Source organism: Grus americana, chromosome 2 (genome assembly GCF_028858705.1).
Source record: "Grus americana isolate bGruAme1 chromosome 2, bGruAme1.mat, whole genome shotgun sequence".
Lineage (NCBI taxonomy): Eukaryota > Metazoa > Chordata > Aves > Gruiformes > Gruidae > Grus > Grus americana.
Genome location: NC_072853.1, coordinates 66,932,577 through 66,950,128, shown reverse-complemented (window position 1 = coordinate 66,950,128; position 17,552 = coordinate 66,932,577). Strand labels below are relative to the sequence as shown.

General features: G+C 36.8%; 1 protein-coding gene across 1 annotated transcript in view; it reads left to right on the top strand.

Annotated features, from left to right (window-relative positions):
* ERP44 (endoplasmic reticulum protein 44) overlaps window positions 1-17,552 on the top strand; it is a 52,564-nt gene that overhangs the window by 5,143 nt on the left and 29,869 nt on the right. The window contains exons 2-3 of the mRNA XM_054814238.1: window positions 14,355-14,427; window positions 16,266-16,305. Of these exons, the coding sequence (XP_054670213.1) occupies window positions 14,355-14,427; window positions 16,266-16,305 (113 nt within the window). The remainder of the gene's footprint in view (window positions 1-14,354; window positions 14,428-16,265; window positions 16,306-17,552) is intronic.

Genomic DNA, 17,552 nt, shown 5'->3' with positions numbered 1-17,552 from the left:
CTGCTTCAAAAGCTCTTCAAGAGACTTTAGAGATATTTTCAAGTAATAGGTACTTCAATAATAGAGTGGTTTTGGATGCATTACCTCTTGTTTTCTTCCTAAAACATTTTTTTTCTCCCTAAAACTAAACTGGAGAAAGCTCCCTTGAGAAGTAGAGGAGGGCAGGTGCACTGTAGAGAATTGGGAAAGGAAGTGAGATCAAGTTTCTTTCTGAGAGTTCTGCCGTTGCACTTCTTTCCTCCCCAGTGTGCGTTCATGCATCAGAAGCATGCTAACCATTGGTAGAAACATAGGTAATTTTCTTTTTCAAAACTGTTAGTAATGTCAACTGCTCATATAATCTAATTTTTAAAAAATGTTCATAACTGAGACTTTAGAAGTTGCATTAATTTTATTTTAATTTACTAGCTCTCAGGTATTTAATTTTACATTAAGGGTTATTCTGTAAAGCAGCTGCTATACTCAACATTAACTCAGAATATTTTTTTTTTCACTGCCAATTGAGAATACTGTATTTCTCCAAACCAACTGTAGGACCATGTCCATATTAAATTATGCTCTGGTGATAACAAAAAGTGCCTTACAAAAAGCAACAAGATATATTGAAAGAGTTCCATAATTTTTCCTTTTTTCATGTATGCTACTGAGAAACTGACTACCCTGGTAATATACCCTTTACAGTTAAGAGCCATTCATGCCATTAAAATGTGCCAAGTTCCAGTACTGTGCCCTCCAGATAAGCACCTGCTACTTGCACCCCCTTCTAGGAATAAACCAAACCTGGAAGCTCCTTCCCATGCATGCGCATACACCTTTTCTGTAATCTCATAGTGATCTACAAGATTTGCTCTTTATGTAGCTGATAGAAGGTAAATGTTATTTTGTTGGGTGCAGTGGCACCAAGCAAAATACAAAGTGCAGTGGTGTATATCTTAAACTGTATACCAATTGAAATAGTGAAAGCAGTGAGGACAGAACATCATACATGATTATCTAAATGCAGGTGGTCTATGCATATCTTCAGCAAATAACTGGTTCCCAAGTAATTGTATATGCAGTATGAAGTTTCTGGTAAACACAATAAATCTCCTGCTCATCTGTTTTTATTGTAGTAAATGTTTTGGGTTTCTTCCCTCCCCTTGTTTCTTGATCTACATTAGTTTGGCTTTAGCAAGAAAGCTTTGATGAACAGGAATATTGTGAGTCTTGCTGTATTTGCCTGATAGGGTCAAGTTGTAGAGTTTTGGTTTTTGATTGCCACCAGCAGTTTGATCATTTAAATTGGAAGGGACATCTGTAGGTCAGCTAGTCTTACTCCCTGCTCAATGCAAGACTAACTTAGAAGGGGTTGCTCAGGGTTTTTCCCCAACTGAGATCTGAATATTTCCAAGGATGGAAGTTCTACAGCTTCTCTGGGCACCTGTTTTAGTGTTTGATCAAAACTTTGTTGAAAGTTTTATCTGAAAAATCTATTTGGAGCTGCAGCTTGTGTCCGCTGCCTCTTGTTCTACCACTGTGCATCTTAGAGAAGGCAAAGCCCGACTCTTATCAATAACCTCCAATTAGGTCCTTGCTAACAGCAATAATAGCTTCCTCTTCTTAAGGCTGAACAAATGCAGTTGTCTCAGCCTTTCCTTGTATACCCCGTTCTCCAGCCACTATTCATCTTGGTAGCCATCTGCTGGACTTCACTCCCATATGTTAATATCTGTCTTGTACAAGCAACCCCAGAGCTGGACAGAATCCTTCAGATGTGGTCCCACAAGTGCCAAATGAAAGGGAAGAATCATTTCCCTTGGTCTGCTGGCTACACTTTTGGTAATGCAGCCCAGTATGCAGTTGTCGTTGCTGCAAGGGGCGTGCTGCTGAGTCCCATTCAACTTGTCCCCCAAGACCTGTTCTGCAAAGCTGTTTTCTATCTGGTTCGCAGCCTGTATGGGGTTATTCCACCCAAGATGCAGGACTTTGCCTTTGTTGAACTTCATGAGGTTTCTGTCAGGCCGTTTCTCCAGCCAGTTGAGGTCACTCTGAATAGCAGATGTACCCTGTAGCATATAAGCCACTCCCCCCAGTTCAGTATCCTCAGGAAGTTTGCAGAGGGGGCACTCTGTTCCATTGTTCTGGTCATTAGTAAAGACAAACCTTACACCCAGTACTGATCTGGAGAAGCTTCATTAGAGACCAGTTGGACATGGTATGTTTGGTTACAGCCCTTTGAGCCTAGTAGTCCAGCTGCTATGTTGCTCACTTTATAGTTCACTTATTCAGTTCATATATCACTGATTTAGATCTAAGGATACTTTGAGACCCTGTGTCAGGAGCTTGCTAAAGTGAAGACAAACAATGTCCAGTACTCTTCCCTCATATACAGAGCTAATCATCTCACTACAAAAACCAGATTGATTTACTTATTCTAAATCCATGCTGGATGGATGTGGCTTCTGGAAAGAAAATTTGTCTTCATAATCCTCCTGGGGACCCAGGAAAATGCATTTTGTCTGGTTCTGTGGCTCTGTGTATGTCCAGCTTAAGAGCTTTCTAATTTGGTCTTCCACTCATGTGGGTAATGCTTCTCTTCCCTGGTACTGCACTACTAGGCTCGGACCTCATCAGTAGAAAATCAGACAAAGATGACTTTGAGTATTTAAGTCTTTTCCATGTCCTTTGTCACTATGTCACCTGCTAGTTGAACAGCAGGCCTATAGTTTCCTTGGTCTTCCTCTTGTTGCCAGCATACCTGTAGAAATGGTCTGTCTTACCCTTAACATCCCTCTCTAGTTTCAACTCCAGCTGAGCTTGGGCTTTTCTAATTTCATCCTGCCTGCTCAAGCAATGGTTTTATACTCCTACCAAGTATTTATTTTCTTACCTCTACTCCTTCTTTTTTTCTTTTTATTTTTTTAGACTCATCCAGAAATTCTGTGTTAACCCATGTAGGTCTTCTGCCATATGTACTTTCTGCACAGTGGAGTGGATTGGTGTTGTCCTTGAAGATCAACAGGCTCTCATGGGCCCTTTTGGCTTTCAGAGCCATGTTCTATGAGTGGACTGAATTGTTATTAAGACCTGAGTGTCTTCAGTTCTTGTCACTTTTTTTTTTTTCCAGGATTCTGTAAGGTATGTTTTTCTATTAAAAAATAAGTATCATAGTAGATTATAGATGGGAATTATTGAGAGACCCAGTCATTTGTGAGCTATATCTGAAAGTTTCATCAGCAGTGGCGAGGAAATGAAACACTGGAGATCTCATTTACTTGCTTCCTGGACGAAGGAGGTTACCGCACTTTGTGTTGGAGGTTCCTAGCTGCTTCACTTTGGGACCAAAATTAAGGTATGCTAACCCACACAGAGATTTCAGATACATGGTTTGCATTCAGTTTCAAAGGAAGACGCTTCTCTGTGGCATCAATTTTTTTAATCACTGAAACTTTGTATCCTAAATGGTGTTCATGAAACAGGAACCTGAGCAGAAGGTAGAGCCCTAGAAATAGAGTATAGTAAATGACCTGGTTGCTTGACATACTTTTTGCAGTCAGCATGTCTCTTGTCTTGCCTGGCATCGACAATTCTTGCCTCATTTCCATGTGTGTTTCACTGAGGTGCATCCAAAAAAAAAAAAAAAACCAAACCAAAAAAACCCCACAAAAGTCTATAAGGATGTCAGGTTTTTTGTGTTCTATTTTTATAGATTTGTGAAGAGAAGTGGGGAGAAAGAAAGCAATTTAATCTCTGGTGTAAGATAACTGGCAGTAAAGCTTACGTTTCATCTCCAAGTGGATTTGTGTGGCAATTGGGCATAAATATGGGAGAGATCTTGTTTGTTAGGAACTCTGCAAGGAAGTATTTTGAAAAGCAAGGAATAGGTGCCTGTTCCAATGGTCTCAAAAAAGAAAACAACAGCTGTGATACTGTTTAGCTGTTTCCCATAGCTGTCGTGATTATGAAGTGATGATATAATTAGCTTTCTCAAAAGCTTCAGGAAGGGAAAGCTTTTCAATGATGTATCCACATTTGTAATCCCAAGAAGAGCTTTTTGTTCCTTTAGTCAATGTCTGTCACTTCTGTCTCTTCCAGTTTATTGAAATCCCCTTTCTTAAAACTTGCTGGAAACACTTAGCCCCTAATTTCTTTGCCAGTCATAAAAATTATGGATTTTCATAAATGTGTGTATGAAAATCCTCCCCCCCCCCCTTTGTTCTTCTCCCTGTTGAGTCAATTCACTTGGGATTTTGGACAGAATGACTAAAAGACAAATTGGTTGCTTCACAAAGGTAATTAAGAGAGTATGTGGTGCAGGGGGTGAACAGTTGGGGTTCTTTGCTACTAATGATCCGTTAATTAGTGAAGGGAGCTCAGCGAGTGTATAGGCCTCTCAGGAATTACCTTTGAATGACATTTAAAACTGCTTTGGTAATTTCAGGGAGGAGAGGCCTTTTTCTTTTTTTTAATATTTTTTTTCTGTCAGCATAGGCCACCAGAATTTGCTAAACTGGTGCAAATATGTACATATAATTAGCGTTACATAGCTATTAAACATTATTTTAAAATAAGCCAATACATAGCTGTGACACCTTGCTGAGGATTTTGGTAACAATTTTGGTTACAGCAATCCTCTGCTTTGAGACCAACAAGCTCGCTATGTGGAGGTAGCTAATTGCAGAGCCAGAGTGTCTGATACTTGCTCCCAGGTCAAGCACTGCATCATGTGAATGTGTTAATATTATTTTAGAACCAGTCTGGAATACTTGCTTGGATATTTTTTGTGGGAGTCAGCCTGAAGTTGGCATGGTTAATATTCCTTGGGGGAGGTAAACCAGCATTGGGGTATCTCTGTATCATGCTCTTTTGTGCATTTCAAAATATCTGTGGCATGTGTCCTGTCCTCTGCATTATTTACTCTTCTGCTGGCCAGAGATGTCCAGGATAAATTGACTACGTATGTGCAGGCCCTTAGCAGCTGGTTAGGATAGAAAGAAAATAGCTCTTAGTCTGAAATTAGCCACTCATTCTTCAGGCTGTGTGCAGATGTGGTCCCAAAGGTGAATTTTTCTCTTCAGATTCAGGCAGTCTTGCCTTAATTAATGTTCTTCTACAGAAGATAGCCACTGGATTAATTGTAAAACTTAACTTTTTTTTCTCATTCAAATTGGGATATTTTTCCAATGCTAACATGTCAATTGGAATGCAAGCAACTGTGGAATAGTATTTCTATTACTGCTTATTTGGAAAGATCTTTATCCTCTCATATGTAATTTTAAGGTAGCAAATAATAAATACTAACTTAAAAATTGAGACAAAGCATTTGTTAAAGACAAGCTAATGGGTTGCCAGTGAGCTTTAAACTACTATGTTTGTAGTTTGCATCTGTAGAATGGAAGTTTGTGGAGTGTGCATCATGTTTGCCTGCAATGAAGAAAATAATCAAAGTAACATAAATAAAGATGTTTTAAATTGATTTATTCTAAAGTTCAGAGTTCTGATGTTAAGGAAATGGGAAGCTGAGGCAACAAAAGTCCACTCTATTTTAGAAAGTTTATAATTTTGAAATTCTAAGGTGTTCTTCCTCATTTTGTTTCCTCAAAAAAGGAGGCAGGAGAAGCAGCAACATAGGACTGAATCTCAAATGTTTTTAATGTCTAGACAAAAGCTTCATACACTCTGGACGGCTGTGTCATAAAGTACTGTAGTTGGCTTTTCATAGTTGCCCAAAACCTTAACCTCCTGCTGAAAGGTTACGTGGTCATCTGAGGAAATGCGGCATCGCGATCTTGCTGAAGGAAGAAAAAAATCTGTAGCATAAGGAGGGTCTTAGTGGCATTGGAAGTATTATTGCTAAAAGCTCTAGATTGGAGGATTAATAAACGGGGGTGGTTGCATGCATATTCTGGCTGAGATTGCAGGGCGTAGCATGACCATGTAATGTTAAAACTGGAGGAGTGTAAGAATTGAACTTGAACTACTAATTGTCGTACATACATTTGGTGCTCTACGTTGGGAGTGTCGCTCCATTGTTTAGTTCTAGTCATCATTGCCTTCAGCATCAAATACGGCTGAGCCAAATCAAGCTGGCTGCACTTCTACACTCTCAAACCGATTTTGTTATTTGGAAGTACAAATAGGCAGCAGCACCAATATGAACAGTAGAATTTAAACAGTGTTATCGGAGACTGGTTTGTCTGCTTGTCCTCCCTTATGTTGTCTTTAGAGTTGCAGTTAAACCAGTACGTTTTGCTTCCCTTTGGGTGGACTGAGTGAGGAGAATGACCCTGGCTGTATTTTTCACTTCAGTATTTTGTTTGTCTAATTGCCATTTCCACTGCTTTTTTTTTTTTTTTGTTCCACTACCTCAGCTGCATAGTTTAAAGCTGTGTGGATCCCAAACTTCTGGAGCCACAGGATTGTGGTACTTCATTTTTAACTGCTGATAAGAATACATGAAATGCAGATTTCTCCAAGGCTGCACTTTCTATTTTATCTAAATTGCTTCTTAGGTATTTCTATCGTGGAGGTCTAGTATGTACTTGTTTATGATAGCCTTTATTTTTCCATTTCCATTGAGCAATTGGTTTTGGTAATTCATACCTACTTTTAAAACAAGTTCCTACCTGAAAGGTAAAACAGAAAAGGCTTGTCTTTGCTTAAAGTTCCCGCCTTTCTTGATACTGCAAAAAGATAGATAACTTGATGTTTTGGAGCAGAAGAGTGAGAAGATATTGCAAATAGATGATATGGTTACTAAAAAGATAAGCAGCTAAAAGTGAGTAGGTGTTGAAATCGAGCCTTTTTCTTAAAATAAGTTGATTTTTGTCTTGTTGGACAATAATCTCAATATGTATTAAAATCTACCAAAGTAAAAATTGTGTGTTATTTTTAAAGCGGTAGAATGTGTGTAGGCAACAAGTATGGAAAATTCAATTATCCACTTATATGTTCAATCCTTCAGATTATTCCAAGGTAGCAAATGTTCATGTGACATAGGAAATACTTTCTTATGAAAATACTATGTCTATCTTCAATTTCTTCCTCCAAGATTATACTTTAAAGGAGAGATTCTTCTTCCACATAATACCGTAAAAGTTTTGGATTCATTTGAATATCCGTTTTCATCACTAGCCCAATAGTGAACAAAACATACATACATATATGTTACTTAAAAAAAAAATAAAATTCTCGTTTGTTGTTCTGCTGTCGCCCTGTGTGTAAAGACTAAAATAAAGGGCACAGAAAAGACTGTAGAAGATCATAGTGAATAACAGGACAGTATGTTGCTTTCTGTAATGATCCATGTGACTCTCAAAACACAGTTCCTAATAAGCCTTCTATTTAGACTTGACTATTTATATGAAATGACTCACAATTTCTTCTCTATTGCTACGCATCAAAATTATTTCCAAAATATTTTAAGTGGAAAAATGGCTCTGACTTATCTTAAAATGCAGAGAGGAAAGTATTGGAAAATGATTTGCATTTCAAAGTTACATATGTGATCTGTGACATGAGGAACGGAGTTACGAGTACACATCTGCAAGGTTTAAACTCTCTACAATGAATGGTTTTGGTAATGGGTTTTATGTGTAATAGCAATGGCTGAAGCAGAGAACAGGCTTTTTGCTTCATGAAAAGGCACAGCAAACTATTCTGCTCTGCTAGCCTTATCGAAATCTTGACAAGGTAAGACCAAGCTACCCTTTATTTTGTATTGCTGGATTACAGCTTTGACAAGTTCAGAAACTTCAGGGTGCTGGCTTTCATATACAGTAACAGCTGCTTAACTTGAGCTAATCATTTGGGAGATTGCATTTGTGTTTTATGTGCTTTATTCCTTTTTGAAAGTGAATCCTTGTGTTTCCAAATAATCAAAGCAGTTGGTAGATACGTAAAAGAAAGAGTTACTAAAACATGAGGTTGTGGGGTTTTTTTTCCTAAGAAGCTGCATGTATTATACCTTTTTTTTTTTTCGGAGGAGTTCTAGCTTCTTGTGTGAGAGTAAGAAGTGTGGTAAATAAAATATCTAAAGATTCAGTTTTCAGTACTTCCCTGGGGAGCTGAATTCATGGTTTTAAAGCTGTGAAACAGGCTTTAAGGTTGGTTCATATTTCTGAGGATGTGGAACACTCTAAACATTATTCATGAATAATAGAGTTGTTCAGGTACCTATTTACATCTTTTGTAGGTATATGGACTGTGTTGCCTCTAAGTGGACGTTTAAGACAAGGAAACCAGTATATTATGACCCTGACTGGAAATTGTCCTTTTCCCTCCAGGCCAAGACAAATAACTGAAAATTAGAAATAGTTCAATTGAAAATAAATTATAGGCCTTATCTTTGACATTTTTTTAGGCAGGCTTCATGTCATTTCTTTGAGCCCTGACTTAAAACATTTCTATAAAAGACAATGATCCTTAAGTTTGTGCCAAGAGACTTAAGCTCTAAAATTGTGTTTGGGTGCATGGTTCTGCTATTAATAGCTTTATGGAAAAATGCAATGCATTGAACGGCATGTTGTGATAATGAGGTTTAATTTTCATCTCTGCAATGGACTTTTTGAATAAATGTCTTGTGTCTTCTAATGATAGTTCACAAACTGTTGAGAGGTTAACTTACCCATTTTTCTAGGGACTTGCAGTACTGTGGTAACAGACCACTGAGATATCTCTGCAGCTATGAATCATTCCGTCATACACAACGATCCTATGACTCCTTTGAGTGTATGTTAAGTTCAGTTGTAGGAATCAAAATCACATTACCTGTTTTTAATATAGTGGTCTCTTTACCTAGCTCTGTGCAGTTATAGCTCTGTTTGGCTAAATCATTGTAGAATTGAACTATCAAGGCTAAAGAAATGTTTACTTTTCTAATACATATATCTGTATTTCAGTTTAGTTAGATTTTGTATCTGTTCTCATGGTAGTAACTACTATCCTTAAATCTATTTTCAGTAGCTACCTTTTGAGTGTTTTAAATTTCCCTGATTAAATTTAAAGATACAGTTCTTGAGAGAAAAATAATAGGAAAAGGATTTTTTGGTACCAATTTAAAAATTGCTCTGGAAACTGAAATATAGCTCAGAAGTGATCATTAGTGTTTTGAACTAATATAGTTTTGTCGCATAGTCTTATAAGTAGCTTATATTGCTAATAAAAATCCTGCTTAATCAACAGATAAGGGATGGCAGCAGTTAGTCTAAATTATGAAAATACTCAGGCACAGTCTGGAATCAAGTGGTGACAATTAAGAGTTGAACTGCTCTCACCGAGAGGGTGAATAATGTTCTTTTATTATTATTTTTTCCCCACCATTCTCTATTTACTGTTATCTCTTGCTGCTCTGAACTTTGTGGTTCATTATAGGGCTTCTGGGAACACTGCCAGCAAGATGCTCCTGATTGATGGTTCTGAAGCCAAACTTCAGGGACTCTTACAGTATCTGTCAGCCTCGGTGGTGCTGTCTCCCAGGATTGCTTTCAATTTGTATCGTCCTACAGCAGGCTGTAAACCCATCTGCTTCCTGTTGTCCAGGAGTTTAATGCAGACCTCAGAGCAGCAGCAGATTAGCGGCATGAATAAAGAAAAAGGTACTCAGGGACTGAAAGGCAGCCGCAGAGTCCTGTGGGGCTAGGACTTCAGGTAGTAACTTCGACATGTCAATCTGGATTAGATGTGGGCTAGAGCTGGCTGCCAAACATAAAATGATTTTGTGGTAGAGCAGAAAGATGGTTTAGTTGTGTGCCTTTAGGATTTCCCATCAGGAGGAAAAGGTAAATGGAAAGTTTAGCAAGTGAAAATGAAGGCTGTTCTTGTTGACTGCCTTGCAGGTGTAGTACTAATTAGAAATCATAATGCTCCAGGAATAGATTTTTTTTTTTTAATTCTGTAGAATTAAAATGGAAATTTTAATGGAAATGAGGACTTCCATTTCATTATATGAATTAAAAAATAGATGTGAAGAACTAAAATGCAACAGACCAGGTTTTGTTCCTTTTACTGTAGTATTAAGATTGTGCACTGTTAAACTCTTCTACAGGAAAGTGGTGTGTAAAATACGATAAACTTGGAAAAGGAATACTGTTAAACATATAGGCCTGTCTCTTCTGTCCAGTTAGCAATTAAAGAACTAACAGCACTAACTTGCAAGAGTAAAATGTTGATAAAAGGTTGACCTAAATCTCCTGAATTACCAGTGGGCTTCATTAATTGGATGTGTGGAGTGGCAATTGAGCAGCAACACTGTCAGCAGAAGATGAGTTGAAATTGGGTGCGCTTCTATTTCCTCTTTGGAAAAGGGATCTGAAGCCTGGCAGAGGTCTGCTGTTGGAGGTGAATGGAATGGGTTTTGTCCAGGCATTTTGTTTTGTGTAAGGCTGGTTGCATAGCCTTGCACCGCGTGTCAGAGCAGGATGATGTCTTGCAGGCAGTGCTTTGAGGTCTTTCATTAGAAAAAATCAGAATAAATGTCAGCTAATTTGTAGTTACTCCTCAGAAGCGACTAGTACTGACTCCTGGCAGAAGTGGCAAAGTCATTTGCTAACTTCAAGTGAGGATCAAAACTGTATCAGAAATACCAGGATTTCTGTATAATTAAACTTCCCAGTAAAAATATGAGCAGTGTTATCTTCAGAAACTTCCAGGAACCTGAGCTGATATATTCCTTTTCAATTTGACAGACAGTGTTTCTGAGGACCAGAAAAGTAAAAATACACGTGCCATCTCTTCCTCTTCCCTCCCCCTACATGAGCTAAATTTTATCTTTGCAAATGCATTGTTCAATTCATGACTTTTTCCCCTCAGCAACACCTTCTGTAAGTTTATAAAGCTTTCTGTATTCACTTGTTTTAGTCTATAGTTTGCTTTGTCATTTTTCTATAGTGTCAAACAATTGTGAGTAGATTATAAGCATTTTATCTAACTTGTGTAGTTTCACACCCAAGCATTTTGTATTTTAGTATTCTACTATATCTTTGATTTTTTAAATCTTTTTCTTTCATAACAACTTAGTTTTACCTTCAGATTTTAGTAGGTTAAGCATTTAAAATATAAAAATATAGCTAACTTTATCCAATATAAAGACAGTAACTTGAATTGTTTTCAGGTGTACTTCCATAGCCAATTTTCCTTTTGAATTATTTTTACAAGATGCTTTCTTCAGTGAGTTTGTAGCTATCTTGTGAGGTCAGCTGGAAATCCTATTTTTTCCCTCAGTTACTAATATGAACAGTCATCCGTGTGTCCTTCTGATGTAGGCTAGTGGAATGCAAAGTTTGCATTTAAAAGTAAAAAATTCTGAAGACTTCTTTTTTTAGCCAGTACATTTTTCATAACTATGTTCAATACCTGTTGTATAAAGTGTGTAGCTGACATTCAGAAATGATTTCCTCAAAAATGTCTTGTTTTCTGCCTGTGAGGTATCAAGCACAGGCATCATCAAAGGTCAGAAAATATTCTCAAAACAGTGTAGCTTCTTAGCAATTTAAATAAGAACTTGTATTCCTTCATGTTAAATATTAATACTAGTAATATCTTAAACCCTCTTGCATCTCATGGGAGAGCAAGATTACTGGGTCAAAAGGATGTGTGTTCTTCCTTACAGGCATTATACCTTTATGAAAGCTTCAGCTGAAGGGAGTCTTGCATATTTATTGACATTTCTTCAAGAAATCCTTTTTTTCCCCTGAGTCTGTCTACTTATTATGAAGGTTTTGGCACCCACAATTATTTAGTCAGTATAAAATGTTTAAGAACATGATTATGAATGTATTTTGATAAAATAGAAATTTTCCTACTTCCAGTGGAAATAGTAGTTTGATTCTCGCAGGTTTTGTGCAACTTTTGGGGAAAGACATTCTTAGTCTCAGTATTTTTCCATTACTGTTTAATATAAAGGGGCAATAGGATATATAGCTTAACTTAATTTTCACCTTCAATATATGAAGACGTTTGAGGTCTTTGTTTCAGTACACACAGCTTGCACCACACTTTTCCACAATAAGAGTTAAGAAAGCAATCAATTTTATTCATGCTATAAAGAAGTATTAGTTTTAATTTGCTTTTTCTGCACATAGCACAGTCTAGTAGAGGATTTTATTGGTTAGTAAGCCCTGTGCTTTGATTTTGCAGTTAAATATTTGCATTGCAAGTTAAGGTGTATTGTAGCAATCTACAATGCAGCTTCAGTTCCTGATACATTTAAATATATCTGCTGAATAACACAGCCTATTTCACGATTGCAAATACTGTGCTTATCTATGTTATGTTTAATTTATGTGTAATTTATCCTATTAGATAAGATTTGTGTTGTTGCTGTAAAATTGTATTAGAAAAAGCCATGTGGGTTTAAGAAATTCATATCTTACCCATTCGGTATGTTGAGACAATACAGTCTGCTGAGCTCCTGTGAAAACAGTTTCACTAAGACCTACCACGGAAATTCTTTCCACGTATCAATGCTTTCTAGAGACCTGTGTAGATTTTCTGTGTAAACAAGCATTGTGTAAGATTGTAAGCAGGATAAGTAACTCTGTGGAACGATCAGAGGTTCTTGAGACCTTGCAGGGCAGCTGAAGCCTTGGAACTTAGATGAGTTTGCAAAGTCACCTGTGGTAGGATCAGATGATGGCCAACGAAATGAATGTTGAGTTATACTGTCCTTTATTGCCTAGAGCAATATTCCAACTGTTACTGTTAATCATAGCTACTGCTTCAATTGTACACAAGTTATGTCTAACCTAATTCTTCAACAACACAGCATGTGTACAAACAAAACCCATGCCAGCTCATTCACATGCATAGCTGAGCCCATTACTACAAGTGTAACTACTACTACCAGCATCTCCCTGTAGCAACACCATGGAAGTTGTCATCCCGTGCACCACCCAGGGGGTGATTGGAAGGTACCTGCACTGATGGTTGCTGTGAGCTGTCACTCATCTGGGGGTAATCTGACTGGTGTGGACCAGAGTCCATATACATCATTTCTCTCTGCAAAGACTGAAGGCAGGGTCATCCCTTCTTGCTGCTCAGCAGTCAGCAACACCAGCATCTTCAAAGGAACTTTCCCAATACTGGCTTGCCACAACTTGTGCGTTGCATAGCTTGCTTAATCAGATATTTTTTGGCAGACTGTGTCATTATGCTGTTTTGACTATGGACCTTACAGCTCAACCGTTAGTTTTGTTTCTATACAGTCATCTTAAAGCCACAGTTCAGATGTTTGTGTCAGGCAGTTTAAGTGCCGCAGGAAGGCTGTGCAAACTCTGCCACAGATCTTAGACTTGCATATAAGATAAGTATCTTGTCCAATTACCAAGTGAGAAGCACTGGTACATTTTTTGTATTACAACAGCTGGTGTGTTTTCAGGCTGTAGTGTAAGATGGAGTGTATATGCTACCCAGCAGCATCTATATGGCGAATACGAAAGGATTGGTATCTTCACTGAAAAGTGTTTAGTGATCCACAAATCAGAAGGAATTGAAAATGATTGCTGCAAATCTCACCTATGTGCCATTTACAGTGATAGTCTGCAAGCTATGACAATGTCTCGCTGCAGAAGTTTCCCATGATTTTTGAAGCTAATCTTAATGAAAGCAGGCATCCAGTATGGCTTATGTTTTTGAGGCCTATATTTGATACACTCTTGCAGCAAATGTGCAAACTTGATGCTTGATATTGAATTAGTCTTTCAATAAATTGTAACCAGTGTCAAAGATGAGTGTGCCCTAGGGGCTTGCTGCTTGTAGTCATGGCTTTAGTATAGGTCCAGGATAGGTCTCAGGCTCTTCCGTAAATAGAGACATCCTTGTATCACCAGATCCTTGTATCTAGCTGCTCTGTATGGCTTTATTTGGATGCTCTTTATGCTTACAGCTAAATTTTTCCTTGGTGTCTTTGGTAAAAGCAGCCGTCAGCTCTGCCTCTTTAGCCATAGGCAGATTTTCTTTGCAGCTGCAAGGAATAAACTAAGGGCCCAGGACTGTTGGTAGTCCTGTGTGCTTACACACTTCTGGGCTGTGTGAGATTGTTAGGTGGCTAAAATGGAGGTTTCATTTCTTTCTTCAGAGTGAATTTATGAATAGAAGTTATTCTTAAAGGTACGAAATTTCCCTGTAATATTTCTGCTAACATAATGGAGAATCATATGAAGAGATAGCCAATTTTGCTTTAACTGTGAAAGTATGTTGTATCTGTAGTGTTTATTTGTATATTTGTAGTACTGCTGTCATCTGAAATGTGTGGGCTGAATTACAATTATTTTACTGTTCTTCTCCAGCTTTTGAGCTGCAGTATTTAATATCATAGATATGTTACTACTTTGTTGCTGGAACTTTACATACCCTACTGGTTTGCTTTCTTTTTTTAGGTGTCTTGGCTTTTTAATCCAACCAGAAGTGAAATAACGAGTCTAGATAGTGGAAATATAGATGACATTTTAAGTGAGTACTTTGATTTTTTTTTTTTATGTCTACAGTCACTTATCTGTGTGAATCTTGCAATGTTATTAAATGAATATGCATACCTTAGCTTTGAAAATATGAATTGCAATCGGCATAGAAATATTAAATGACTATGATCAAAATTAGCTGCCTGAACTAATGTATCACCTAACGAATTGTCTCATTGTAATCTCAATGAGCATTTGAAGTCTCTAAGAAAAATACCTGGTATCTTGTTTGCAGATGGGAATGCTTGATTACATAACCAAACCTGTCAAGAGAGTGTTTTAAGAGTTCCTCAAAAAATAGCAGCAACTGAAACCCAGGGTTATGGGCCTTAAGTATCTTGCTTGTTCAGCTCTGGTTTTCCTCAGGTTAAGCGTTGTCCTGATTCTGGTGGCTCATAGAGAGGTGACTCATAAATTAAACAGATGTGCATTCCTTGTCTGAAACCTTTTCATCTCAAAAGTATGCAATTTGCCTGTATCTGGTTGTCTTCAAGGGAAAAAAGTTAGTACAATGTTTTAAACGTATTCAGAAGGAAAAAAAAATCTTTATATTCTTTTATTTAGGTCTGTACTAGAATTTGCCTACTATTGCAGGATTGCTTTGTGTGGTAAATGTATGTTTAAGTGATACAAGATCTGTTAGTAGATACCTTTTATATGGTGGAAAATATAGAATCTTTTTGTAAAATGTTATTCATGAAGGGGAATATATGCCAAGTGTAAGTACTTTTTACCCTATTACTTTCAAGAAATACTTTATGCCTTGGAGGTAACCCTGACTTTCTCTGTGCTTGTTAATTTTCTGTTCACCACTTGCATTCCTTGCTGATAATGAAAATCTTATTGCCATAATTTTAATCAAAACTGTAGTTTTTCCCAGTCTTCTCAAGAGTCGCCTTTTCCAGTATGTTGTCTTTTCCAGGCTTCCAACATCTTAATCTTCGCTTGTAATTGCTTTATAACTTTGTCAATAGTGCAAATTCGTCTAGCAACATTTCTGCTTTATAAAGCTGTGACTGATATTCTATAGTTCCAGTATTTATTTCAAGTTTTCAATGTCAGCCACTACTACGACTAAAAATCAATTTACAGCATGGTTATTATACTGTGTAAAGATCACAATTTATTTTTGGGCAGGAGATGTGTCCTTCTAGTTTTGATATATTTTCCTTTTTTTTTTAGTGTGTGAAAAATAATGTATAGGAGCATTATTTCACTACCTCATCATATACCCTATAGCATTGCATTTATTTTAAGTGTCCCTTAGCATTTTTCTTTTTTGGAGGATTGAAGATTTCTCTGGTACGTTTTGCATTAGTATGCAGCTTCTCAGCAAATAAAGACTGACCAGAGCAAGTTGCACAGGCAGGCTGCACGTTGGTCATTCTTCTAAGCCAAACAGTTTGACATTTCAGCTTTTAACTGTTTTTTAAGTTATGAATAATCTAGATAATGCTTAAAAGATATACTAGAGTACAACTTCTGGCTTTGAGTGCCTTAATTTTAAATCCAGAATTACTTTTTGTCTCGTGTCACTTATTTACTTCTTTTGTGTCTTTAACACCTTAAGTATTGACATTTTTAATGTCTAATATATCAATGAAGTCAATAAAATACTTGACTGAAAGCCTCTTTTGTCACTTTCCCATTTGATATAGATTATATTTCAGGTAAGATTTATCTGGGCACTTTTCTAGCAATCAGACTAAGCTGTATGCTGAATAACCTAGGAATACTTGCTTTTATAGTTTTGTGCATATTTTTATAATCTCAGATAAAAGCACTAAGAAGTTTGCCTCACAATTTGACTTTTTTTTTCTTTCCCCTCAGACAATGCAGATGTTGCTTTAGTTAATTTTTATGCTGATTGGTAAGTTATACAAGTTTTGCTTTTTTTTTTTTCTGTCTAAACTTCTGTCTGAAAACTGTCATGTTTGGCTATAGTTTTCTACTTGCAAATACAGTAGTATGTTGTTTTCAAACTAGTTCTTTCCCAGTTTTTTTGCGTACTGATTACTTCCCCTTCTGCTATTCTGCCATCTTTTGTTTCATTCAGGACTCCTATCAGAGGAAGAAGGCTTCTATAGTAGTATCGAATAATGTGCTATGTAATTGATGTGTTTGGGTTTTTTTTCCTGTTGTCACAACAGATTTCATTACCATTTTGCTCCTTAATGTAGTATAGTCCAAAATACTTCATTTTCCCTTTTTCTTCTATGTTGGTCCCATGCATGTGTGCTAGAAAGAAAAAGGCTTGAAATTACACTAAAAATCAAATGCTTCTCTCATCTGGAAGACCTTCCAAGAGGAGAACTAGAGAAATTATAGTTGAGGGATGAAATCTGAGCAACTGAAAAAGGAAAGAATTTGAGGCCAAATCGGTTAGATTGTGAAAGACATACTTAGAGGGACTGTTCACTTGAAATTAATTATAAAAAAACCCAAACCAAAGAACAACTTGCATACAGATCATCATTAGAATTAATTTAAGCACTGTATGTCTCTTTTTTAATTCTGTGAGAAGTAATTTTAAGTGTTCTGCTTCACCATTAATATTTTTAAAAGAATCTTTAGCAAGGAAGAAACCAGAAAAGTATTCAGAGAAAATAAAATTTAACGTACAATTTAATAGAGAAGATGTGGTTAGAAAAATAAATAATTTTCTTTCTTCCTTGATTAAAGTAATCTTGGATTTTAATAGCTTTGTAATGTAAAGCAATATATAAACCAAAGTACTACACTTTAAATATTCCTCTCCCGGCTTTTTTTGTTTTGTAAGCATAAAATGTTGGCCTTCAGAATCAAAGGTCATATAGATGATTAGACTTATGATTCCTTTCACCTCTTTCACATCCCACTATATGCCTAAGTCTGTAGGTTTGTATGGCTTAGAAATAGCAAGCGCACAGAGCTTTACATGAAAAATTTCTACTTTGCCTTTACTGATAATTCATTCAACCAGTAGGAGGCTAACTTTAATTGTTTTTTTAAAAGTGACTTTGAAAAATTCATACCCAGTCTTTTCATATAGAATGAAGTTCTCAGTAAAGATGTTTTTAATGCCTTCTTTTAAACTTTGCATAAAGATAAACTGATTTAGATTGGTATAATGTCTAA